The following is a 24,811-nucleotide window of genomic DNA, read 5'->3' on the forward strand; positions in this document are numbered from 1 at the left end:
AGGGGAAGTGGGAGAGGGAGAAGCAGACTCCCTGCTGAGCAAGCAGCCAGATGCAGGGCTCCATCCCAGGACGCTGGGATCATGACCTAAGCTGAAGATAGATGCTTAAGGACTGAGCCACCCAGACGCCCCATGGAAGGTGGTTTAGACAAATCCCATCACCCTTGTGATGTGGTTTAGACAAATCCCGTAGTGCTTGTGATCTCCCTGGAGTAGCAGGAGAGGCCTGGGGTGTATGACCCGGAACGACCCCGTCCTGTGTCCTGCTTGGGGATGTGTGCATGGGACCTAGGCTCCCTTTTGCCCCAGTTTCAGCCAGCAGAGGCGGGGCAGTGGGGGGGAAGCAGTGAGCAGATGGGACTAAGTAAAGCAGGAGAGAGCTGGAGATAGCCTTTAGGACAAACCGCTCAGTGCGGAGTGTTCTTAGGAGACTGGTTTGTCTCCTAGTTGTGGAGGAGAAAGGGCAGTTTTTGGGGGGCATGGACCTCATCCCCACAGGCTGGCCCTTCTCTGCACCTCACCAAAGCCAAGAGGTTTTTCTCAAGCCCCATGTACCCACTGTGGCACCCTGAGCCAGGGTCCCATGGATGGTTCCATGCAGGTCTCATCTGCTCATCTGTCTGTCTCCACAGGGGCTGTCAAGCCGCTACTGTGAGGAATATCTGAGGGCCCTCCTTTGCCGGAAGAAGCTGCGAAGCAGGTGAGGTCCCAGGCACCCCCTCTGGGCCAGTGGGCAGGGCTGGCTGGCAGGCTAGTTTGGGGAGCTGGCCCCAGGCAGCAGGTGGAGCACAGTGAGGAAGAAACCAAACTCTGGGGCTCGGGCTCAGGGCTGGGGTTTCTCCTAAGGGCGCCTGGCTGCCTCTGTCTTTCTGCAGCTCCCACACCTCCAAGCAGGGCTTCCGATCCTGGGCCTGGATCTGTTACAGAAACTACATCTATACTCCACAGCGAGGTACGGAGTGGGGAGCTGAGGTTAAGAATGGCAGGTGACCTCACCCATGCCTTGCACGGAACAGCTGCCACAGAAGTCCAGCTCCCGTCCCCCAGAACCTGGTCGGGAGGAACAGCCCCAGCTGGGGACAAAGGGAAGCCCCTGGACTGACTTTGGTGGTCTGGGGTCCTGCAAGACCTAGCCTTTTACCTGGGCCCTTTGGGAGGGAAGAGGCCCCCGGGCCTGGGGGCAGGGGAGGCTGGGGCTTACCACATCCCTCCTTCTGGGGACTGCAGGATTCCGACTCCCTCTGAAGCTGGTGCTTTCAGCCACCTTGACAGGGACAGCCATCTACCAGGTAGGTCCTGCCCCTGTCATGCCATTTGTCTCTGGACCACTGCCCCCAACTGCCAAGCCTGGGTCTAAACCCTTGCTCCATTATTTACCTCCTGTGTGACCCTGGGCAAGTTACTCAACATCTCTGAACCCATTAGCTCAGCTGTGAAATAGAAGAAATAGAATTGCTTTCCTCTCTGATCAGTTTGGGAAGATTTAGGCAGATTTGGGTAGTTTGTAAATAATACGTGTTTGAGAAATCCTCCCCTCCATTGCCGCCCCCAGAAAACCGGAAAGCCCAAATCCTGGGAGGTGGGTGTGATTTTTCTCCACTTTACCATAGGGGAAACTAAGGCTCAGAGAGGTGACTTTGACTTGGCCAAGTTCCTCCAGCTAAGGTCTCAAGGTAGCCAAGATATGAGCCCAGTTCCATCTAGCTTCAATGCCTGAGATTGTCTATAGGATACTTGGCTTTTGCCAACATGGGAAATTGGAAATTTTATATTCCGCAGCTTCAATAAAGAGAGGACTGATAGGTAGGCAGAGGTGTAGATAGAGAGCTGTGCCGTTTGGAAGCCCAGCTGTGCTCTGTTAGGACTGTTAGGCAACGTTCTGGTGAGACACAGCTTCAGGGCCAAGAACACTGACAGGTGCAGGTCATGGGAATCGGCCCGAGTAGGGCCGGAGTTTCTGCCCTGAAGTCTCCCTGTGAGCTGAGGAAACACTTCATCTGGGATGCGGGCCCTGCGTGAGCACAGCCAGGCCCTGGCACCTTCCTTGTGGGGCTCTTCCAGGTGGTCCTGCTGCTGCTGGTGGGCGTGGTACCCACCATCCAGACGGTGAGGGCGGGGATCACCACGGATGTCTCCTACCTACTGGCCGGCTTCGGGCTCGTGCTCTCAGAGGACAGGCAGGAGGTGGTGGGGCTCGTGAAGCATCACCTGTGGGCTCTGGAAGGTGAGGCCTCCCGGGAGACCTGGACGGTGCCCAGTGGGGACTAGCCTTCCAGGGACATGCGTCCTGGACACGGGCAGGTCCCTTCCTTTCTCTCTGGGTCTCAGCTGCCTCCCTTCCAAACTGGGGTGGTTGTGGCTTCTGGATCCGGGTCTCTGAGACCTGAAGGATGCATCTGAGCAGCCCCGCGGCTCCTGTGGTGTCTCCCACCCCCAGCTCCAGTGTCTTTGCTCCACTCTCCCGGGAAGGCCTCGAGAGCTGAGGGACAGCCCCTTGAATCTTGCTGAGGGGAGGGAAGGAGGAAGGAGGCAGTGATGTGGGACACTGGGCCAGATTCTGAGCTAATTGCCATGGCCGGTGGGTGGGGTTGAGTGTGGTGATGCTTCCTCTTTCCCAATCCCTGTCCTCCTGGGTCATCTCCATTCTCCTTCCCTCCCTTGACAATGAGCCCTCTGTCCCCGGGCCAGGGGACCATACCAGCCTTCCCTTCTGGGGTCTGATGCCTCTTTCAGCCCTTTGTCTGGCTAAGCCTACACCACCTCTCAGGCCCTCCCAATGGCCCTTGTGGAAGAGGCTGAGAAGTGTCCACACCTGACAAATTGGTCATTCAGCCGAGCAGAGTGGAGCAAAGGGAGGAACACGGCCTCCTGACACCTTGCTGGGGCTCTCTCTACCACCTTCAGACAAAGCCTGGTGGTCAGGAATCCTGGGGCTGGTGGCCTCTGCTGACTTGGGAGCCCCCGGGAGAGTTCTTGAAGTTGGCCACAGGCAGGAGCCCACATGGCCCACCTCAGCCCACATCCAGGGTCGGCTCCCTGCTCACAGCAGCCCTGTTAGGTCGGCCTCATCAGTCCTCATCTCCCAGAACAGGAAATGGAGGCTTAGAGGCAGGAGACAACCTGTCTGGGATGCTGGGCTTTGCTTCTATCCCCCACCCCGACATTTAATACCGCAGGCTGGTTTCCAAGCCTCAAGGCCTCCGCTTGGGATTTTCGTGGTTTTGGCGGTGGGGGGGGGCAGCAAACAGAGCAGTGTTTACTCTCCTAGTCCACAGATGAGGAAAACTGAGGCCCAGGAGGGTTAGAGCTATGCCCAAAGTCCGTTCAGCAAACCAGGGTTGGAACTGAGATTACATCTGGGCCCAGGGGCCCTTGGTGAGTCCTTGACTTAAGGAGTAATGTCTTCTGAACTCCGAGAGCCTATTTGAGGCTGCCCACTGGGCACCTGGACCACAGCCTGGCACACTCATAGAGGGCAGACTAGCTTAGAACTAGATGAAAACTCCTGCTCCATCACTTATAAGCTGTGTGACCTTGGGCAAGTCACTCACTTCTCTGGACTTCAGTCTCTCTACCGCAAAACAGGTGTCGAAGTTGCAAAGGCAGCCTTGTCCCTGAGGCCCTCCATCCCCTGTGGGAAGGCAGATCTGTCTACCAAGCAGGGTTCCAGAGGAAGCAAAGAGCAGGAAGATTTTATGGGTACCAGGGTTTGGAGAGACCCAAGTTTGGAACCAATTAGGTAGAGAGGAGCAGGAGGTAGATGGATGAAGATCAAAAGCCCGAGGGGGCCCGAGGGGGGTTGCTCTCCCTCCACACTGTGTTAACCCGTTCACTCACCTGCGCAGGCTCAGCAGGCAGGCGCCTCGCCTGGCAGGAAATGACCAGAACACCCTCCTCCCGGCGCTGAGGGGGCTGCCAAAGGGCAGGCGGGCCTGAGCAGAGCTGCACACGTCCAGTGCTCTCTTCTGTAGCATTTTTCTCGACCCTGGCTGCACAGGAGAAGGGCCTGGTAACTTCTTTAAAATCCAGAGGCTTGAGCTGCGCTGGACTCCAGAAATGCCGAGTGTGGGGCCCCGTCCCTATGACGAACAAGCTGGCCTGGTGATCCTCATGCGAGCCTAGCTCTGAGAACCACAGGCGCTCCAGACCTGCGGGAGGGGTGGTTGATTTCAGTCAATTGCTGATTGAAATAAATCTTGAAAGCTCCGCCTTTGGAAAGCTCCCCCGCCCAACAATGGCCTTTAACCCTAAGGCTGCACACAAAACTACAAACGCCAGGGACTGGGTTCTACACCCAGAAAATCTGATTGAATTGGCCTAGGATGCCCCCGGGGCCACGAGGGGTTTTCACAGCTCTAGGCGTCCCCACTGTGCTGCCAGCACCCAGACTCCTCTCTCTGGCACCGAGGCTACATGGGACTCCATGTGGGTTTGCGCTCGCTCCGGAGTCTCTGCATGGGACGCCGGCCCCAGCAACACCCCCCTGGCATGACAAATGAGATCGGGGGCAGGCACCCGGGGCTGAGTCTGGGTCGGTTTGGAAATAGTCACAGGTCTCAGCCCCTCACTTTCCGGCAGTGTGACTGGCGGGTCAGGCTCTCTTGCTGAGCCTCGGCTTCCTGGTGGGCCTAGTGCCTCTTCTTTGATGAGGTTGTTGTAAGCATATGGACCAAGGCGGGGTGTGGATGGAGGGTGGGCGACTTGCAGCCTCAAATCCTCCCTGGGCCTTTTTGCCTCGGCTGCTCACAACGCCCTGTACATTGTGAGCAAACTCATAAGTGTGGGCATGGCGGGGGGATGGGGGCAGGGGGGAGTCAGGCAGGAGGGGCCCAGCCAGAGGAGATGGGTAGCAGCGGTCACCTCCCTCCTTCTGATGGACACAGAGCACACTGATGTGCACTCACAGCCCTGGGGGTTTTATGGCACATGTCGTGCTGGGGGATGGGCAGCCCAGCATGAGCAAGCTGAGGCTGGGAAACCAAAGGGCCCCCTGAAGGCCATATGGCCAGGAAGCTGAGGAAACAGAGGCTGTTGCCAGGTTGGATGGCGTCTCTCTCTGGGGATCACATAGCCATGGGAGCAGCCAGACAAGGGAGGAGACCAGGTCTGCAGATCTCAGAGTTGTCCTCTCCCTGTCCTGGCCACCATGTCACTGGGCAGGAGGGGAGGGTTGAGATGGTTGAGTCATACAGCAGCTGAGAACAAGGCGGGCAGGGGGAGGTGGCAGGGGTAACTTCCACCTGGGCACCCGCCCTGGGGGTTAGTTCAGGCGCTCCCACCTCCCACTTTGCTTCCTCTCCCCCCTCCAGTTTGCTACATCTCGGCCTTGGTCCTGTCCTGCTCACTCACCTCCCTCATGCTGATCCGCTCGTTGGTGATGCACAGGTCAGTGGCAGGGTCTGATGCCCGGTGCAGGTGTGGGGGCGAGATTTGGAGGCCCAGGGCCAGGAGGCCTGTGGGGACCGGGCCTATGGCTGGACAGAGGGAGAGTCGCTGCGGGCCCAGGTTGTTCCGGTGCCCCCCCTAGACCCCCCGCCCACAGTGGCCCTGTGGTGGATGGAGAAGGTGGGGTCTTCCTGTTTGGTGGGAGTGATATGGGGCTCGGCTGACCAGGGCAGGGGTGTGGACTTGGACCTCTGAGAAGGGACTACCTGGGTGGACCGGTTCAATGGGGAAGGCAGCCTGGAAAGCCAGCCCTCCACCTGCGATCAGAAGAAGAGGCCAGAGCTGAGGGTGGGGGAGGGCGCTATGGGTGGGAGGGACCGTGTAAGGAGCAGCAGCGAGGGGCGAGGCTGCCACATGCCAGGGTGGCTGTGGGGGTGACCCGGCTGGGGCTGGGGCATTGAAGGGGCTGTGATGGGCCACTTAAGGCCAAACAGCCTCGTTTGCCCTTTCACGGGGAGTGAGACAGAGCTGAGTGGGAGGTGAAGAGGGAGAGAAGGTTCTAGTTGTGAGCAGGGTGCGCGGGAAGGGGAGCAATGTCAGGGCAGGCCTCAGGGTTTTTTTTTTTTTTTTTTTAAATATTTTTTATTTATTTGACAGAGAGAAATCACAACTAGGCAGAGAGGCAGGCAGAGAGAGAGGGGGAAGCAGGCTCCCTGCAGAACAGAGAGCCTGATGTGGGGCTCGATCCCAGGACTCTGGGATCATGACCTGAGCCGAAGGCAGAGGCCCTAACCCACTGAGCCACCCAGGTGCCCCAAGCCTCAGGGTTTTTGCTCAGGGATCTCTTCCCACAGGGTTGGTCCTACTTTGGCTGGTACTCAGGCCCCCAGGCCTCTGCCTGCCTGGAGCCTTGTTTCCTGCGCTGGAGGCCAATCTGCGAGTCCTTTCCATTCCTTCTGTTGTTTCCGCGCTTTCCTGACTTGGCTCAGGTCAGAGCCTTCTGCCTGAACTTGTCTCCCTTGATCTTGGCCTTGCCCCTTGTTTGCTCTGAAACTTCCTCTTACTCATCCCTTAAGATGCTACACAGATACCACCTCCTCCAGGAAGCCCTACCTGACTTCCCAGGCTGGGTTAGTAACTCTGCAGGGCTCCCACAGCCCTTGGCTTTCCTATCCATGGCCACAGGTTGTGAGCAGACAGGGGGTTCCACCAGAGGAGGAACCTGGGGAGTATGTGTGGTCCCTGAGATCTCTGCCTTCCTCCCCACCCACCCCCAATTCCCCAACCAGGGCCAACTTGCAAGCTCTGCACCGAGGGGCTGCCCTGGACCTGGGCCCCCTGCCCCAGGGTCCCCACCTCTCCCGCCAGGCCATATTCTGTTGGATGAGCTTCAGCGCCTACCAGACTGCCTTTACCTGCCTTGGTGAGCCTCCCTTGCCACCCCACCTGGCTTCAGCTGGCCCCAGAAACTGGCCCCAGTTGGGGAGGAGAGAGCACTCAGCAGGTCTTGGCTGCCCCTGGGTGTCCGCCTGTGCTGGAGCAAACTCTGGGGTGGGAGTAAGAAGAGGGACCCACCTTGCCTTCTCTGTCTTCAGGAGGCTTGCTCAGGTTCAGGGAGGAGGGGTAGTGCGGAAGCCCCTGGGGAAAGGATACCCCTCCAATGAGGATAGTCCCTAGGGGCCACCAGCCATTTACATAGAGAGTGGACCCAGGGTTGCAAGGTAGAAAGTTCAAGGAGGCATATTCCTGCTTATATAAGAGAGTGTTATACCCCAAATGGCTGCCTTTAAGTTAGTAAGATCTCTGTCACCAGGGTATGCAAGCAGGGTTCTGTGGTCATTGTGGGGCTGCAAATGGGGTCCTGCCCTGAGGGAGTTAGGTTAGATTAATTTCCACAACCCCTCCTACCTCCAAGTTTCTGAGCCTTCCCAGAGGTGGTACAGTGAATAAAGCCTTCTGAGATGTGAGGGGGCTAGGGTCAGACTCCCCTTCCTGATGGTTCCTTTAGTCCCCCCCTCCTGGGTGAGGAGGAGAAGAATGATAAAGGAGAAGAGGAATGACCAGCCCCAAAAGTTGTAATTCTTTACTGTGGTAGATTTTATACCTCCCAAGCTCTTTTGTCCGCATTACACCATGTAAACAACTAGCCAGTTGTTTCAATAGATGGCTTTCTGGTGATAACTGTGTGCCAGGCTCTGGCCAGTAGGAAGGCAAACATTAAAATGCAATCTTGTCTCCAAGGATTCAGGGGCAATTGGGGGGAAATCACATTTACAGAGCACTTTGTTTTCAAAGAGTTGCTGCAGACAGAAACTGGCCCCAGAATTGGGGATCGTCCCAAAAAGCCTATATTGGATCATCCCTAAAAGCCTTCTGAGGTAGAGGAAGAATGGGGGTTCAGGAGGTAGAGTAACTTGCTCCAGCTGGCACAGCTAGGCAGTGACAGAGCAGGGATCTCTACCAGGTTTGCATCATTCCTAAGCCCTTGGGTTCCTGAGTGCCAGGGGCGGCTGGGTCCCGCGGAGCCTGATGTCCATCCTTCTGTGCCTTCTCAACCTGCAGGACTCCTGGTGCAGCAGATCATCTTCTTCCTGGGGACCACGACCCTTGCCTTCCTGGTGTTCATGCCCATGCTCCATGGCAGGAACTTCTTGCTTCTCCGATCCCTGGAGTCCTCGTGGTGAGAGAGGCAAGGAGCTTAGGGCTCTGGGACAACTTCCCAGAGAGCTACTAATAATGACAACCTCCCCGCCCCACCTGCAGGCCCTTCTGGCTGACCTTGGCCCTGGCTGTGGTCCTACAGAAAATGGCAGCCCACTGGGTGTTCCTGGAGACTCACCATGGATACCCAGAGCTTACTAACCGGTGAGGATCCTGGTTTGTGGTCCCCTTAGGACTTCAGCCTCTTCTTTTGGTGTCCTTCTTGTGTCCTTCTCCTTCCATGGTCATCTGTCCCTTTTCTGTCTTGGGAAGCCCAGTGGGGAGTAGGAGAGTTTGCCTTACCCAAACGGAAAGGGAACAGTGGCCCAGCTTACTCCAGAATCTCTCTCTTCACCTGTCACAGTGCCAGAAATACTCTGTGAGCCTTTCCTGCTTTGGGGGTCAGCCCTGCTCTCCTCTGGATCATTTGTGCCCCCCAAAACCAAGTGCCTCCCCCTTTGCAGGAAGGAGGTTAATAGAAACATTATTTCCATATTAGGTGGAAGGACCTCAGTGCCAGGAAGGACTCAGAGTCAGTGGACAAGGGACCTAGAGGAGGGAGGTGGGAGACAGAAAGATCCAGACCATAAGCCCCAGTTCTGCCGCTGACTTGCTTGATGGCCTTAGCTAAGCCACCTGATCTCTCTGGGCCCCAGTTTCCCTACTATAGAGGGAGCACCACACCCATGTCCCAGGATGGTTCAGGGAAGCTGGCTTGAGAGAGCAGGCCCAGCACAGGGCAGCGTGCTTAGAAGGTGCACTTGACAAATGGTAGGTAGTCGGTAAACACACAGCAGCTGTGCTCATGCAGGTCTGACCCTGACTTGAGGAAGGGGGTCTGCATGTGGCAGAGGGAGGCGACCAGCCTCAGCCTTTCCTCTCCTCACCCCCAGGCGAGTGCTCTATGCAGCCACCTTCTTGCTCTTTCTCATCAACGTGCTGGTGGGCGCTATGGTGGCTGCCTGGCGTGTGCTTCTCTCTGCTGTCTACAATGTTGTCCACCTTGGCCAGATGGATCTCAGCCTGCTGCCACCTCGGGCAGCCACTCTCGACCCTGGTAAGGTCGCTGGGCAGGGGCCAGGAGCCACAGTGGCTTGGGCTGAGCAAAGAGCGAGGGAGGGTCTGGCCCTGACCTTGGCCGAGTGGGACTGTGCACCGGAGCCCGTCTGTGACCACACAGGGTGGGCATGGGCAGCGGGCCCATGTGTCTTGCATGTGCCGCCTGCTCTGGTGTGGGGGGGCACCCCCTGTGCATGTGTTAGTGGCTGGTGGGGCAGGCCCTCCTCCCCCCAGCACTGCTGTCCTCCACCCCTCTTCCCAACCCAGGCTATCACACATACTGCAGCTTCCTGAAGTTCGAGGCCAGCCAGTCGCACCCGGCTACCACGGCTTTCTGTGCCCTGCTTCTGCAGACCCAGAGGCCTCGACTTCCCTGGGCCCCCCAGGATGGCCTCAGACAGGGGCAGGAAGAAGAAGGTGCACCTTCCCACGGGGGAGGGCGGGAATGTAGACCACCCTCTTCTCTGAGGGACGAGGCCCACCTCTTCCCAGCACATAGGATGCCTGTCCGACCTACTGTGGGGCGAGGGCCAGGAAAATGCTTACTTCCCCTCTCCCTCCGCCACCTGTGGGAGAAAGGAAGTGAGAAGTTTCCTGGTCCTTCTCAGGGTAATTTTTGTCCACGATACACACGTAATTACTCTGTCTCCCTCTCCCCATTCCACAAGTGAGCACACACCCCGCCTTCTCACACACGGAACGAGAGGTCTTACCCCTTCCTCACTGCCAGGAGGGAGCAGGGAGGGGGGCACTGAGCTGGCTGTCCCAGCCGTTCCTCCAGCCCTCTCCACAGAGCTGTCCCCTCTTTCCGTCCCTACCTGCAGGATGACATCTTTCGCCTTCACAAACACCCCTCTACAGCCCACACTTCTCTCTACCTCCCGCTCAGTGAGCAGGTCCCTGGGGCCCCAGGCTCCCCAGCCTCCCCAGCCCTACCTACCCCTGGGATTTTCAGACTGCTCACGGGGCATGGCCTAGTGTTTGCTGAGTGACTCACAGAAAGTCTCTCCCTCTCAGGGATGCAGCTGCTGCAGACCAAGGACCCCGTGGCCAGGGGAGCAGGGCCCAGGGCCCGCCAAGGCAGGGCCCGCTGGGGGCTGGCCTACACGCTTCTGCACAATCCTGCCCTGCAGGCCTTCCGGAAGAGGGCCCTGTCAGGGGCCTAGGTCAATGGAGCCCAGCCCTGAGAGTGGGGAAGCCGCTGTGTCCTTGTCAGGGCAGAAGTGCTCCCCCTCCTCCCAGCCCACTCCCTCCCAGCTTCCCCAGCATCCTCCCAGCCTCCCTGGCCTCTCTCTGTCGCCTTGGTTCCCGGGACGAGTCCCCGGGCTGAGTCCCCGGGCTCATCATCGGCTGCCAGCCCCAGACGCCAGGGGGCGCTGTGGTCAGGTGCAGGTCTGTCCCCAGCCCGAGCTCGGACCTAACCCTCAGGAGGACTCTAGTAGGGCCCCTGGGTCTTGGGAAGCTGACGAGGGCTCTGGAGGAAGTAATCTGAGGTTTAGGCCCTTAGTCTGGGGCATCAGTAGAACTGGGGCGGCCACCTCCAGGCCCCTCTCCGTGCTGGCTCTGCCACCGACCTCTGCTCACGGAACCTCCTCACTGGGATGGGTGAGTCAGGCCAGTCCAGCCTCATGATCTGGCTCAGCCCCACCTCAGCCTTGGAGTCACCGCCACCGAACCAGACACAGAGCCTCCTCTCTCCTCTAGCTTCCCCCTCTCCTCTGGGGGCGGGGGGGCTCGTGCCTCCTGCCAAGCAGCCCAGGAGGAAGCCATGGGCTCCTGTGGGGCAGCAACGTCATAGCTCCAGCCAGGCCCCACACGGAGCTGGCCACACTTGAGAGCCTGGTATTTTTGCTATTGCTGTGCCTTTAGATATTATGAAAGAGCTTAGTGTGCTCCTTGTAATAAACTTGTCCCTGAGAAACAGTCCTCCTCGGGGGGCGGGGTACGTGGGGGGAAACTGCCCCGACCACTGGTAAATCATTACATTCATGGGGCCTGGGGGGGTGGGGTGTTCTGGTCCCATGGGGGGCTGGCCACACGGTGCGGAGCAGAAGGGGACCAATAGCCGAATCCCTTTGGGGGATAGAGGGACTGGGGACCCTATGGCGTCACCCCTGAGCTATGTGGACTTTGGCTTTGGAGGTAGGATTTTTCTGGGTTGTCAAGAATGGGCTGGACTCGAGGAGGGGAACTTTCAGGAAAATGGGGAGCATTCTGAATAAAGGTGTGGAGGCAGTATGGAGGCACAGGGCAGAGCTGTCCTAAAGGGAATAGACCAATCATGTCGTGGGGAAGGACAGCTCTGGCAGGGGGGTCCCGTCCCTTGCTGGGGACTTGTGGGGGTGGGGGATGCGTGACTGAAGGTGTGGGCTCCACTGTGGGCCTGGGAGCCGGTGGGGAAAACGTGGCCACCCCACAGATCGGGTCCATGGGGCCTTGATGTCTACACAATTAGTGGAGACCAGCCTTTCTCCTTGCCCCCACTCCTGCATCGCCACTCCAGCCTCAGACACGTACAAAGTGAGGGGTGTGGCCAGGGAGCTCACACCCACCTTGGAGGCTGCCCACGAGGATGGCAAAGAGGGCAGGCTCTGATCCTACTGCAGTCCACTGAAAAATATCTTCCTGGCCCCATGTTGGTGACTGGCAGGGTCACAGGGATGAGAAGGCGGACCGGGTCTCTGCCCTTAACAAGGAAACAAACACAGTAGAGTACAATAAGGCCGTGACCCTGGACACCCAGGGCTATGTGAGCCAGAGGAGGGGACCTCATCCACACTGGGAGGTAGAGGGTACGGCATCCAGGAAGGCTTTCTGGAGGAGGTGGCATTTGAGCCGACGTAGCCAAGTGAAAAAGAGGGGAAGGGTGTCCAGACCAAAGGAATGCCATACATAAAGGTGGGGAGGGTAACACATCACAGACGATTGAGGGAACAATTCGTTAACAGGTCCAAGAGAGGCACGGAAGAATCATGCAGAGGGGTGATGCATGGTTCGCTGGGGAACTTGGGCTTCACCCTGAGGGCCAGGGGAGCCAGGGATGACTTTCAAGCCAGAGAGTTACTAGCTCATTCAGAGCACTGCTGTTCCCCAGCTGCCTCTGACTCAGGTCCCACTTCCAGAAGACAAGCCCACTCTACTCTGAATGGAGCCAGAGAAGTCAGGGGTCCAAGCTGACTTTGTATATCCAGCCTTAGATAATCAGAGCCAATGGAATCCTTAAGCATCCTACCCATCCCTTGTTTTCTGAGGAAACCAAAGTCCAGAGATGGACAGTGATTGCCCAAGGCAGCCCAGCACAGGGGACTTGGCTCCATCCTGCTCTTTCCACCAGATGCGCAGATACCCTTGACATGTGCTGCTGGTGACATCAGCTCAGCCAGAGTCTGGAGCTGCTGAGGGGGTTGAGGGAGGTGCTGCCTGGGGACAAGGAGGAGGGGGAAGGGGAGCTGGGCAGCCTCCAAGGCTCACAGCTGCAACCCCAGTCTCCTTGGCCTCCCTGTCTCCATTTTGGTGGACTCAACAGTCCTGAGCACAGAGCATGGGAGGCCACAAAACCTGTCCTGTAGATGGGGGTGGGAGGGGGTGGTTCTTGTCTTTGTGGGTGGCACCCTTCAGTCTGGAAAGGGGTGGGGACAGAGACACATCTCTGGCTGGCACAGATATGGGGATCAGTCTCCAGGTTCTGACTCTATGTACTTGCTCCCCACACTAAGAGACCCCCAGGTTGCTGCCAAGACCACGCCCCCCAAGTCAGCCACTGGTCCATCTGCTATGTGGGGAAGACCCAAGGGCAGACCTTCCTCTAGGAATACCATTTCCTCTTCCTGGGAAGCTTTGTTCATCTCCTCCAGCTTCCCCCTTGAAGATACTCTCTTATTCTCCGTCTCTGTGTCTTTCTCTCTCCCTTGTCCTGTGCCCCCATCTCCTCCTCTCTCTTTCCTCTCCTTCTTGCCTTGTCAGCCCCCCCGATTTCCTCTCCATTTCCTACCATCTCTTCCAGGAGCAGGACCCGGAAGGGGGGCCACAGTACAGGTGTTCCCATTCCTTGTTCCCTTTCACAATGCCTCCTCAGGCCACTGCTGGCAGGAAGCACGGCTCAGGGCCACCAGGACCCTAGGGAAGCTTCTGTAATGGTTATCAGGCCCACATCCTCATTCGTCCTGCGGAGAGGGTACAACTGCCATTCAGCCCAGCCCCTGGCCCACGGGCCCACCCCTCTTGTGTTGCCTGCTACCCAGTCTGTGTGTTTCACGGGCCCCGTTACTGGTGGACCGGCAGCCTGGGTATCCTGACTCTCCAGCTCCCTGTCCTCTCCCCAGCGGGGTGGTAGGGAGGGGTCCTAGATTCAGACAAAATTCCAGGCAGACACAAGAGAGCATCAGAAATGCTGTTTATTTCTCAGCCACCCTCTGGGATGGCTAGCCTCTCTGGAGGGACAGGCTACAGACACATACTTGGAGAGAAAGGCAGGACGGGTGTCCAGGGTGGAGGGGTACAGGGCGGGAAAAGAGGAAAGCCATCCTGGATCCTCTAGCCCTGTCTGAGATGAGAGCACAGATTCCTGAGCTCCCAAATCATCAGAGAATGCCAAAAGGCAGCAAGAGCTCAAGCAGGACACCAAGAGCCCAGAGCCATGCCACCCACTGCCCCAAGACCTTATCTCTTTCTCCTGCGCCCTGTCTGCTTCAGGGTACCTCCCTGCCAGACTCCCAGCCCCAATCTCATGCCCTGGCCTTTGCCAGCTCATTGGTCCAGCTCAGTGCCTGGAATGCCATCGCTGAGGCTTCCCCGGGTGGTTAGGGCATCATCCTGCTAGGGGAGCACGGGCAGTGTGGTTAGCAGCATTTAGCACCAAAGTTGGTGAGTATGGAATCTGATTCTGTTCTAGTCACTAGCTTCCGGCGAGTTTAGAAGTTGGGGTGGCGAGTGTTCCAGAAGAGATGAGAAGGGAGGTAGGAAGACGTGAAGTCCCCCATGCAGGCCTTGGGAGTTGCCCCCCTCTGGCCCCCTGTGCCACTTCCAGGGGACACCTTGGGGGGCGTGGGGGGTGGAGTCAGGGAAGCCCTGGCGGTGCTCCAGCCCTGTCCAGGGAGGGGGCATGGGGGAAGGCTAGAAGGAGGTGAGGAAGGCCAGGAAGAGGCTCTGGCCCAGCAGGAGCAGGCCAGGGGACTGCTGCCCAGAGACCCCTTCCCCGGCTGCTGCAGCCTCGGGACCCCCCGCGCGGCTGAGGTAGATGATGACCACGTTGTCTTCTGGACCTGAGGGCTGCACCTCATTGTCCACCGTGTAGCACCCCTTCCCCTCGGCCGCTTTGCCATGGAACCTGCGCCCCAGCGCGTCCTCGCCACCCTCACCGGGCGTGGCCAGCGCCACGTTCACTGAGCTCTCGGCACTGCCCAGCTCGTTGGTGGCCAGGCAGCTGTAGGTGCCCTCCTCCAGCTTGCCAAAGTCGGGGATGAGCAGGCTGCCGTTGGCGAAGGCCTGGAAGCGCGGCCGGCTGCCGGGGACCAGGGAGCTCGGCAGGGAACGTCCATCAGCCGCCACGTTGGGGCTGGCGATCTCCACGGTGCCGCCGGGCGTCTGGATGTGCCAGTGAAGCTGGGGTGCCGGCTGGCCGTCCACGTCACAGTGGAGGGCCAGCACGAAGCCTGGCCGCAGCTCGGCACCGTCCTGGCTGGGCTGGTAGGTGAGCTGCACGGAAGGCGCTGAGCAGGGCAGTGGCAGCAGGCGGCTCAATGGGGTACCCTTGAGCATGCGGGGCGACATGCACGTGATGTTGTCCTGCTCCGGGATGGACACGGCTGTGCTCAGGGCCCATGTCTTGAACCACATGATGCTGCAGGTGCAGTCGAACGGGTTGTCATTGATCTGCAGGTGGGACAGCGCGGTGAGTGGGGCGAAGGTGCCCTCAGCCAGCGTGTGCAGGCGGTTGTGGTTGAGCTGCAGTGAGCGCAGAGCGCGGAGACTGCGGAAGGCGTCCCGGGGGATGAAGGTCAGCTCGTTGCTGTCCATCTTGAGCAACTGGAGGGCGCTGAGGTTGTGTAGGTCGCTCCAGGCAAAGTCAGAGATGAGGTTGTGGCTGAGGTCCAGGCTCTTGAGGTGGCCCAGAGGGGTCAGAGCGCCTGGGGCCACCGCCCGGATCTCATTGTGCGCCAGCCACAGCGACTGCAGCAGGGGCACCTCCCGGAAGGCCCCCTCTGGCAAACTCGGCAGCCGGTTGGCGGACAAGCTCAGCGTGGTCACGTTGGCCGGGAAGCCCGGTGGCACAGCCTCCAGGTCACGGTAGGCGCAGTCGGCGATCTGGAAGCCGTACTTCTCCCCGCAGTCGCAGGGCTCAGGGCAGGCATGTGCCAGGCCCAGGATGACCGCCCAGCACAGCAGCTGCAGGTCCCGCATCCTACCTCCTGCAGAGAAGGGCATGCCGCCAAAGTGACCCCCAGGACCCATGCAAGGCACTCGTCCCTCTCAGGACCCCAGCCAGACAGGGCTCTTCCCCATCAGAAGATCCTGCCCCACAGAATCCAGCTAAGACCCAGCACCACCTAGCCCACAGCCCATTCTACAGAAAGGGAAACTGAGGCCCAAAGAAGGGCCAGGACTTGCCCGAGCTCATGCAGCCAGAAGAGGCGAAGATGGGACGGAAGAGGACCCCAGCTCCTCCTCCAAGCAGAGAGCTCTCCCTGCCTTGGCCAGCTCCGGGCTGACTTTATGACTTGAAATCCGTTTTCAGCCGCCCCCTCCCCCAGCACTCCGCAGAACCTCCCTCCTGCCCTCCCACATCCTGGCCACAGTCCCTCCCACCGGAGCCCCCCATAGGTATGCTTTGCCCCAGCCCAGACAAGGCCCCTTGTGCAGTGCACACCACGCATCCACCCCAACCACCCCTGCTGCTCCTACGGGCTCTGACCACAGCGGACTCTGAACTCTTTCTACAGGATCACGCCTGTGGCCTGTTCTGTTCAAACTGAGCCAGGCAGCTGCCTAAATAAACCCCTGCCGCCTGGACCTCTCAGCTGGCTTGGATGAGGCCAGTGGCTCAGCCCAAATGCTGCTGGGATTTCCGGGGATGTGGTTGCTGGCGGGGCAGACACCCCGTGCACAGATCCAAACAAGAGATTGTCCCAAGCACCCTGAACAGACAGGAAAGTACCAGGCAGTCCAGCCCCTGTGCCGAGCAGGCCTCCCCCCACTTTCCTGCCGGCTTACCTTCAAACTACTCTTTCTTAGCCAAGTGGATCCTCTTCTAAGATGGAACCAGAGAGCAACAAAGGACAGAGTCAGCCCAGAGCAGGCTGTAGGGCCAAGGGTGCCCAAGGAAGGATGAGAAGGCTGGAGGAAGGGGCAGCCTGGTTCCTGCCCCACTTTGAAGCTGCTCGCCCGTGCCCGCTGTTCCCCGGACAGGATGCCTGGGGCCTTGCTGAGAGGAGGCTGTAGGAAGGGAGCCCAGGCAGCCTGGACACTCCCTCCTTTTAGCAAAACAACTACTTCTCTGCAACAAGGACCCGTGTTTCATAAGTGACACCAGAAACTTGAGGGGGAAAAGATGCCAATTTTTTTTTTCTTTTTTTTCCCCTCTCTCTCACTCACTTTTAGCAGCTTCAACTTCCTTAAAGACACAGCACTAGCTGGACAGGACCCAACGGAAGATGGGGCTAGAATGATTTTTACGGATCGAAGACTAAGAACCGGATCTCATGGAAGGTGGGAGACTTTAGACTGCACTTCAAACAAAAGAAAAAGGGAGGGGGAAGCTTCTCCAAGCTGGGGCCATGTGCGTGCTCATGTATGCACGTGTGTGTGACTTTTCTGTGTGTGGATAAGTTTGTGTGTTTGTGTGGATGTAGGTGTGAGACCGTGTGTGTGAATTTCCATGTTTGTGAAAGTTTGAGTTATGTTTGTGTAGGCATGAGACTGTGTCTTTGTTATCTCCGCATTTGTCTGGGTATGAGTCTGTGTGTGTATTTGGGGAGGAGGTGTGTCTCTGTGTAGAAGTGTGTGTCTTTGTGTCCATGTGTCTGTGTGGGTGATGGTGTGTTTCAGTGAAAAGCTGACAAGGCCAAAGTGTGTGAAAAGCCCGCCAGACTCCAACCCCTAAGAAAGAAGCCAAGATGTTCGTCCTGTTTTTGTAAGAAAACACATCTTCTTCGTCTGTGTCAGGCCTGCCTGCTGGCTCTGAGGCCAGGCTGCTCTAAACACATGTCCAGAGAGGTCCCAAGGCTCCCAGGCGCCAGACTTGGCTCCCTGCCGTGCCAGGTGGGGCGGGGTCAGGGAAGCAGGCAGAGGGGGAACAAGGCTCTGAACCCCATAGCAGAAAGCTCAGAACAAGAACTGGGTCGGGCTTCAGTTCCCCTGGCTGGGATTTTGAAATACCCAGGCTCACAGAAATCCATTACCCAAGACTGCCCACCCGACAGGCAAGGGATGAGGTTGAGGGCCCCACTCCTTCCAGAATATTCTGTGTCCTCCCACAGTGCTTGAAATCCCAGCACTGGTGCTGCATGTCTGGGGGGGTGTGGTGCGGGTAAGACACTTCCCTCTGGGCGCCACTGTCCCCATGCTAACTGTGTGGAAGGGACATATGCCTCCAGGGTGAGGGTATCTGACCTTTCTTCCCACACAGGAGGGCCCAGAGGAGTGGGATGGGGAGGAGAAAGAGGCCCCAAATAAGAGAGCCAAAATAAGGAGAAACCAAAAGATGGGAGACTCCCCAAAAAGCACTTCATAGACTGGAAAATTTTGCCCTCCACACCATAAGCCTATTCATAATCCCTCAGACCCTCTCCTGCAACCTTTCTTCTCCTTCTGTCTGTATACCTGGCTGAATTCTGCTCAGGACTCAACTTACCCTCCTGGCCGGGTCAAGACCAACAGTACCGTCTTTGGCTGAAAACATCCCTGGGGAGCCCTCATTACAGCTCATCACACCCCGTTTCCCCTGTCACCAAGTGAGGCTACAGAAGTCCTGGTGAGCACAGTGTGCCCCCTGCAAAACACCCCAGTCTGATACCCAACTCAGAGAATGTTCTCGAAGTCTGAGTTCTGTCCCATTGCAGGCAGTCTTGTCTGGCACTGTCATTGTTGTGCTGGAGAATCTGGGGGAAAATCCTGAAATCTAGTGGTGGGAAAATCTAGTGGTGGGTCCACTAGAGAGGCCGGATGCACACACATCCAGAGTTCATTATACCAGAGGGGAGAATCAGCGCCCTCAGTGTCAGTCACAGAGGGCTTCCTGGTGGAAGGGGCTTCATTGTGCTTCTGTAGAGCCCCTGCACCACCTCACTCACACAAGAGCCGAGCTACCTCTGTGATGTTCCAAGGAGCTCACGGTCTCCACCCGGCCTAGAGTATGAAGATCTTTCCTACCCTCACCCTCAGACCCTCCTGCTGTGGTTGGAACCTTCTAGCATTTCAGGCTTCCATTAAACATCACTTCATTGGAGCAGCCCCTTCTGAGACCACTAAAGCTAGAGAAGGTTCCCCCATTAATTGTCCTCATAGACCTCCCTGGTTTTTCTGCAGAGCTCTTACTGTCTTTCTTGACAACGCTTATTTTCCCTGGAGTTAATTGTCTTTATCTGGGTGTGGGAGAGGGGGCTTGGTTTTTTGTGTTTTATGCTTATCATCAATTCAGTTCCCCATTCCCTGAGTTGGGTAAATGTCCTCTCAATGTAAGTAAACACATGAAGTACTGTGTCAGTCTTATCTTGGAGAATCTCTCCCTGAGTTTTCAGACCTGCTGCCATCTGGTTTATTTGGATGGTGGCCAGGCCGCGGGCATAGGGGATGGCCCACCTCCATTGCTTGGGGGTCCGTTACTCAGCTCTCGGGGCTGGGACCTCTTGCTTCCTGGATCCCGCGTCTTCCCCTTCTTAGTTTCCACTTTTCCTTTGGCAGAACCAACCCTACAACAGCTTCCAGAGAAGGTTCATGGAAGGGTGTCCAGAGACCCGCCTGTCTGAAGACGCCGGTGCTGCCCCTCCCTGTGACAGTCGGGCTGGGTATAGAACTCCAAAGGGAGATCTCATCCCCACAATGTTGACGGGGGCCCTCCCTTTGAAGCCATTGCTTTACTGTTGCCTCCAGGGCTCGTGTGGGGGGCTCCCTGGCTGGTGGAGCATCGATTCTGTGCCTGCCAGCTGGGACATGTCCTTCTGGAAGCCTGTAGGACCCGCTCTGTCCCCTTATGCTGATAATCCATGGTGCTGTGCCTTGCTGAGGACCTGCCCTTTTGAATTGGAAATTCACATTCTCCAGCTCTGGGCAAGTTTTTGATGAACTCTTTTACAATTTCCTGACCTCCATTTTCTCTGTTCTCTTTCTTGGAGCCCCAGTTAACCCAATGTGGCACTTCCTGGAGGGACCCCTCACTTCCTGGTCCTTCCCCTCCTTTGTCGCATCTCCGTGCCTGCCTGTGCCTGTTTCGAGGAGGTCTGCTCTCTGTTACCATTCTACGCTTCTCATAGAGTGTTTGGTGCATACATGCTAAATTTCAAGGATTCCTTTTTATTTGCTGAATGTTCTCTTTAAAACATGCTGTACCCCGCTCTTGCTTCAGGGATACTATATTTGATTTCTGTGAAGATAGTAATAGCTCTCCCGTTTATCTCTTTAGGCTTCCTTCTGTCTGCATGGCCTGTTCCCTTTCTGGCTGGCATGTTTGGGATTCTGTCTTTCCTGTTAGAGCTTTCCTCAGTTAATTCCCTTGAAAGAAATCTATTCCTCCATGTTTAATGGGAGATCCTTCCATTAGAGAGGAAGCCCATTGAAGGCAGACATCTTGCCCTCCCATTTGCTGTTAAGCCCTGGCACAGAAAAGATGTTCAATAAATATTCCTTGACTTGATAAATGGGCAAATTGGGGCCATGATATGCCAGAAATAAAATACTGTAGAGGTTACTTTCTCTGCCCCTTCATTTTACAGATAGGTACCCAGGGTCCAGACTGGGACAGCAATGTGTCCAGAGTCACATGGTGCCTTAGGAGAGGACATTCCAAGATTATTTCACACAGCGTAGGAGAGCCACATTCTATTAGGTGGTTGAGTGTGTTCCCAGCCTTCCTGAAGGAGGGGAGTCCTTTTATCTCCATTCCCATCATCAAAGGCCTTAATGACAGCTGAATACTGGTCTGCCCTCAGAACCCCACTGTGGCACGACCATGGGGGACAGAGGGCAGAAAAAGTGACAGGGACCAGGCCACCCAAGCATAACTGAGTCTACACACATTGGTCACTGACAATCCTTACCCACTCTCCAAGGTGTGGCCATGCCCCACCTCCACCAGAAAGGACAATAGGACCATAGGACAAGGGCCACCATGACCAAGGTCTCAGCCAAAACCCATCTGGTCCTCCAAGGTACTTCACAGTGGGCCACACAAGACCACCCCTGAAGACCCAAGGGGTGATTTTGCATAGCTCCCAGATGTTCATACACCTTCAAGTTTGTGGGTTTATTACTTCCTAGGCAGCCCCTTTGATCTCCCCACAGCTGTCAGAGGCTGAAAGTTCTTCCTGAAAAGCCCATCCCACAAGAGATCATGTGATCAGGCAGGAGACAAGCCCGAGGTGTGCTCCCCTACCTCCTCCCTGCTCAGGAGTTCTCTGGGGTCTCCTGGGCCACCATCTTCCCTGTCCTGGCCTCCTCTGAGCTGGGTTCAAGGCCCCAGGACTGGAGAGCTCTTCTCAGACCTCAAATCCCCCTACCATCCCCATGTCCTCAGCAGCCCCCCAACAGTGGAAGGTAGAACTTGGGAGGGGAGGAGAGGGGGGGAAGGGGCCAGGTTTGAGAGCCCTTCCTTCCTGTCCCAGCCCTGGCTCCTATGGGCCACAGTAGTTCATCCTAGAGTGACCCACTGTCCCAGCTCACCTAGGATCGAGGGGTGTTCTGGGATGACATATTTTTTTGCCACTAAAATCCTGACAGTCCCAGGCGTGACTGATCATCCCAGCAGGAGAGGTGCTCACTTCTTCCCACAGAGATTTTCTTTCCTGTTCCCCCTTCTGCACCCCTGCCCTTGGCAAAGGCCAGCCCCTTTCTCCTCCCATTCCTCCGTGCCCTCCCCCCGCCCCCAGGGGGCTGCCAGCTCTCCCTGACTGAGGCTGCTCTCGGCTGTGACTCCTGCACCCCCCTCCCTGGCCCCTCAAGAGGCCTAGCAAGGCCCCGTCAGCTTTTCCTGGAAGGCTGAAACAGATCCCAAAGAGATGGAGAAAATAGAAGGAGAGGGACAGAGCCTCGCAGAGAGAGGCCTGGAGAGAAACTGGGACGGACACGGGAGTGAGAGAAAGTAGAGCTCCCCCAACAACCAGGGCTAGACCCCAGGCAGAGAAAGGATACAAGACACAGGCAGGGGGAGGGGCAAAGAGGGTCTGATGGGCCCTAATGCTGTGGCTCTCAGGCTGCCCCCAGCAGGGGTGTCTCCATCTCACCCTGTCTTCCTCCTAAGCCCTTAGAAGAAGCTTAGCGGCTCCTAGAAGTTTCCTGGGGGTTTTCTGGGAGAGAGAGGCCCGCCTGGGCCCTTGAGACGACGACACCTTGGAGGGAACTCTGTGTAGGTGCTTGTAGAAGGGATGGAGATTTGCCCACACCAGCCGATTATGGGATTCGAGAAAGTCTCTTCCTTGTCTGGGCCTCAGTTTCTCTGTTCTGTGTGGGAGGATCTAATGTCCCAGAGCCCTGATATTCTGATGAGTGAGGGGTCCGCGCGCATGTGTGTGTTGACGTGCCATCAATTCTATCTGCATGCATGGGAGCCTTGCTGGGTTTGCGTGTGTGGCCGTGGGTGCGGGCACACGGGTGGGTCCAGGGCAGAGCGTGCATAAGCTCGTGGGTGCACCTGAGGTGTGGGTGGCAGGGCAGGGCAGGTTCCCTCCCCTGCGTCAGCTGCCACCCAGAGGCCCAGCTCAGGCAGAGGTGGCCTGGCGCCAGGCTGAGCCCCAGCACACGCCTCACTCCTATTCTCTTTCTTGCTCTCCACCTTCTCCACACACCCTCTGGGACACACCTGCGAGAGGGTCTCAATTCCTCCCACCTTGGAAACCAGGATGTGCCTCAGGGATCTGCCCCTGGCTCTGTCTCGGGCCTCATCTCCACCTGGCTCATGGTGGCGCCCAGTCCCCCCTTCAGCTGCTCGCTCCTCGGGGCCACCCCTGTTGCTCTTTTCTCAAACGGGGCTCTGTCCCCTCGTATTTGTGAGGCTCACTCCCTCTTGTCTTTGGAGACTTTGTTCAAAGGCCAGCTCCCCAGAAGGGCCTTCCCAGACCAGCTTATATAAAAAAAGTCCTGTCACTGTCTCCTCACAAGGCTCTAGCTGTCCCTAGACCCAGCCCTGCCATATCTGGGAGTGTTTCTCATCCATCTTCCCAATCTGAAAGTGAACTCCGTGCGGGCGGGCGCTTGGTTCTGAGTGAGGGCTCAGTTAAGTTGTTAGATGAAGAATGACCTTTGTGGTTCCAGCAGGAAGTCTCTGTCCCTAACCCTCCTCCCCAGAGGAGGAGGGGAGGCCAGCGCCCCCCCTCGCTGGCTGCCCTCCAGCCTGTATTTCTGACCAGCCTCCTGGTGCCATCCTGCCTGCCCTCTCCCGACCTTCCCCTTAGTCTACCGGGCCATTTTTAGCAGCAGCGCTAACTGGGGCCTATTTCACGAGAAATATTTTTGTCCTTCCCTAGGCCGATCCCACAATTTCCAGGAATCCAGACCTTGGCCACAGCCCAGGGCACATAGCAGTTTCCCTTTTTCCACCCCTGCCCCTCTCAAAGGCTGGGGCTAGGATGGGGAGTGTTATGAATGAGAGTGTTGGAATTAAGGTTCTATTCAGACGGAGCCAGAGTTGCAGGGTAAGGATTCCAGCCCCTACGTAGCTGTGGGGCGCTAGGCATGAACCAAGGTCCATTTGCCGGCTGGAAAGAACAGGACTAGATGTCGGAGCAGATGAAGCAAGATGGGGGCGGGGCGGGTAGTGTAACCCCGCGGGTGAAGCAGGGTTCTGGGATGTGGGATGGGAGAGTGGCAATAGCCCCTGTGGCTTGTAGCAGAAGTGGAAATGAGGCAGTAGGCAGAGGACGAGAGGATGACTGCGAAGAGAGCTGAGCGGAGAAGTGGGGAGACAGGGCAGGGAGAGGGAGCAGCAGGCAGAGACTGAGCCATGTAGAGAGCAGGGGTGGGAGAGGCTGTGGACAGCCAGGAGCAAGGTTGAGCCTTTGGCTGACAGCAGAGTCATTTGGCCCAGTGGTCACTGCTTCTCATCAACAGGTCAGGCTACGGTGAGGTTTCCCTGCCACGCGCTACACCCCCCCCCCACCCCAGCCCTGAGGGGCTCACTCAGGGGTGCGAGTGGGAGGTGCTTCTAGAGACAGAGGGAGGGGAAGAGCCCCAACCCAGAGCTGCTGACCACAGGGAGGGCAGGCTACAGGACATTGCTGACCTCAGCCCAAGACCACCTCTTGGGGGAGACAAGAAGGAGACAGGCGGCCAGTCTGCTCGGCTGCTGAGGCCTCTGGGTCCAGGCTGCACAAGCCACTGAGGGTTTTAGAAGCTCCTAGAAGAGAGGTGAGCCTTGGGGTCAGGAAGACTCGGGGAGGGGTTGGGAACTTGAATAATTTTCAAAACAAAGTAAAGAATGCAAATGTTAACACAGGAAATCAAACACCCCCTCTCTCCTTTCCTCCTCTCCCCGTCATCCATCCCCCAGAGGCAACAATTTGGGATGGTTTCTGTTTTTAGTTCTGCTGTGGTTACACACCAGCCCAGCCTATAACATTTGCAGGGCCTGGGGCAAAGGACATTTGGAGGCACACATACCATATGTCTAAATAGCTGAAAGTTATAAATCTTACAAACTGCGTAATACGTTTTATTCTCCTACCTTGAGAAATGTTCTTCATCACCACTTGAAGTCCAAGGTCAACTAAGAGTTCTTGGATTTCTCAGAGGCCCTCACCAGAGCTAGGCAGGCAGCTCCAAGCCCCAGCCCCCAACCTGAAGCTGTCCTGTTTCTCTTCCCATGCCTGGCTCCATCCTATATCATGCAGGGCCCTATGCATACAAGGAAGGAAGATGGGTAGGTAGACACCCCGTCCTTCATGCCTGAGCTCTGTCCACATCCCCAGCCACCCTCAGACTGACACACACCTTGGTATATTCCTCCCTGGGAAGGAAGGGTCAGGGTGAAAGGCTTCCAAAGGTCCTGGAAGCAGGCTCAGGCCATTACATTTAGGGAGAGAATTCCAGGGTCCCAGATCCTCCAAGACTGGTATGGAAGGAAGGATGTAAGCTCTCGGCAGAAAAGTCCCCTTGAAAAAGCATGACCAGGGTAGGCTTGCCAGAGAAAAAATCAGAATACCCAGTTAAGTTTGAAATTCAGATAAAGAAAAATAAGTTTTTAGTATAAGTATGTCCCAAATATTACATGAGACGTATTCATGCTAAAAACAAATGAATAAACAGAAAACCTTATTCATCATTTATCTACAATTCGACTGCATCTGGTAACTCTACGCCAAAGGAGGGCCAGAGCAGAGCCCTCTGAATTACGGGGCTCCCTGCGTAGACTGACACTGACCTACGTAAGTCTAAATGACAAGCACAGACTACCAGGTTTCAGTGTAGAGACCTTAGACAATAGCTAGTGACTCCCTATTACGCATTGAATTGCAGTCCTTTCAAA

General features: G+C 56.9%; 2 protein-coding genes across 3 annotated transcripts in view; one reads left to right on the forward strand and one right to left on the reverse strand.

Moving 5' to 3' along the window:
- The window catches only part of STRA6 (signaling receptor and transporter of retinol STRA6), a 29,827-nt gene extending 18,760 nt beyond the window's left edge, over positions 1-11,067 (forward strand). Inside the window, exons 9-19 of the mRNA XM_046007111.1 lie at positions 633-700; positions 876-952; positions 1,228-1,289; positions 2,062-2,224; positions 5,310-5,385; positions 6,675-6,808; positions 7,948-8,065; positions 8,149-8,250; positions 8,979-9,142; positions 9,412-9,561; positions 10,162-11,067. Coding sequence (XP_045863067.1) covers positions 633-700; positions 876-952; positions 1,228-1,289; positions 2,062-2,224; positions 5,310-5,385; positions 6,675-6,808; positions 7,948-8,065; positions 8,149-8,250; positions 8,979-9,142; positions 9,412-9,561; positions 10,162-10,310 — 1,263 coding nt within the window. The 3' untranslated portion in view covers positions 10,311-11,067. The remainder of the gene's footprint in view (positions 1-632; positions 701-875; positions 953-1,227; positions 1,290-2,061; positions 2,225-5,309; positions 5,386-6,674; positions 6,809-7,947; positions 8,066-8,148; positions 8,251-8,978; positions 9,143-9,411; positions 9,562-10,161) is intronic.
- A 2,465-nt stretch (positions 11,068-13,532) lies between these two features.
- ISLR (immunoglobulin superfamily containing leucine rich repeat) lies at positions 13,533-16,594 on the reverse strand. 2 transcript variants are annotated; one of them, XM_046007237.1, is made up of 2 exons: positions 16,354-16,594; positions 13,533-15,551 (listed from the first exon to the last, which is right to left on the reverse strand). In XM_046007237.1, exon 2 carries the CDS (start codon positions 15,541-15,543, stop codon positions 14,257-14,259), a length of 1,287 nt encoding a protein of 428 aa, XP_045863193.1. In that variant the 5' UTR covers positions 15,544-15,551; positions 16,354-16,594; the 3' UTR covers positions 13,533-14,256. The 2 variants fall into 2 exon arrangements, with proteins under 2 accessions (XP_045863193.1, XP_045863192.1); XM_046007236.1 differs by lacking the exon at positions 16,354-16,594 and adding an exon at positions 15,751-15,826.
- Positions 16,595-24,811: the final 8,217 nt, after the last annotated feature.

Source organism: Meles meles, chromosome 6 (genome assembly GCF_922984935.1).
Source record: "Meles meles chromosome 6, mMelMel3.1 paternal haplotype, whole genome shotgun sequence".
Taxonomy (NCBI): Eukaryota; Metazoa; Chordata; class Mammalia; order Carnivora; family Mustelidae; genus Meles; species Meles meles.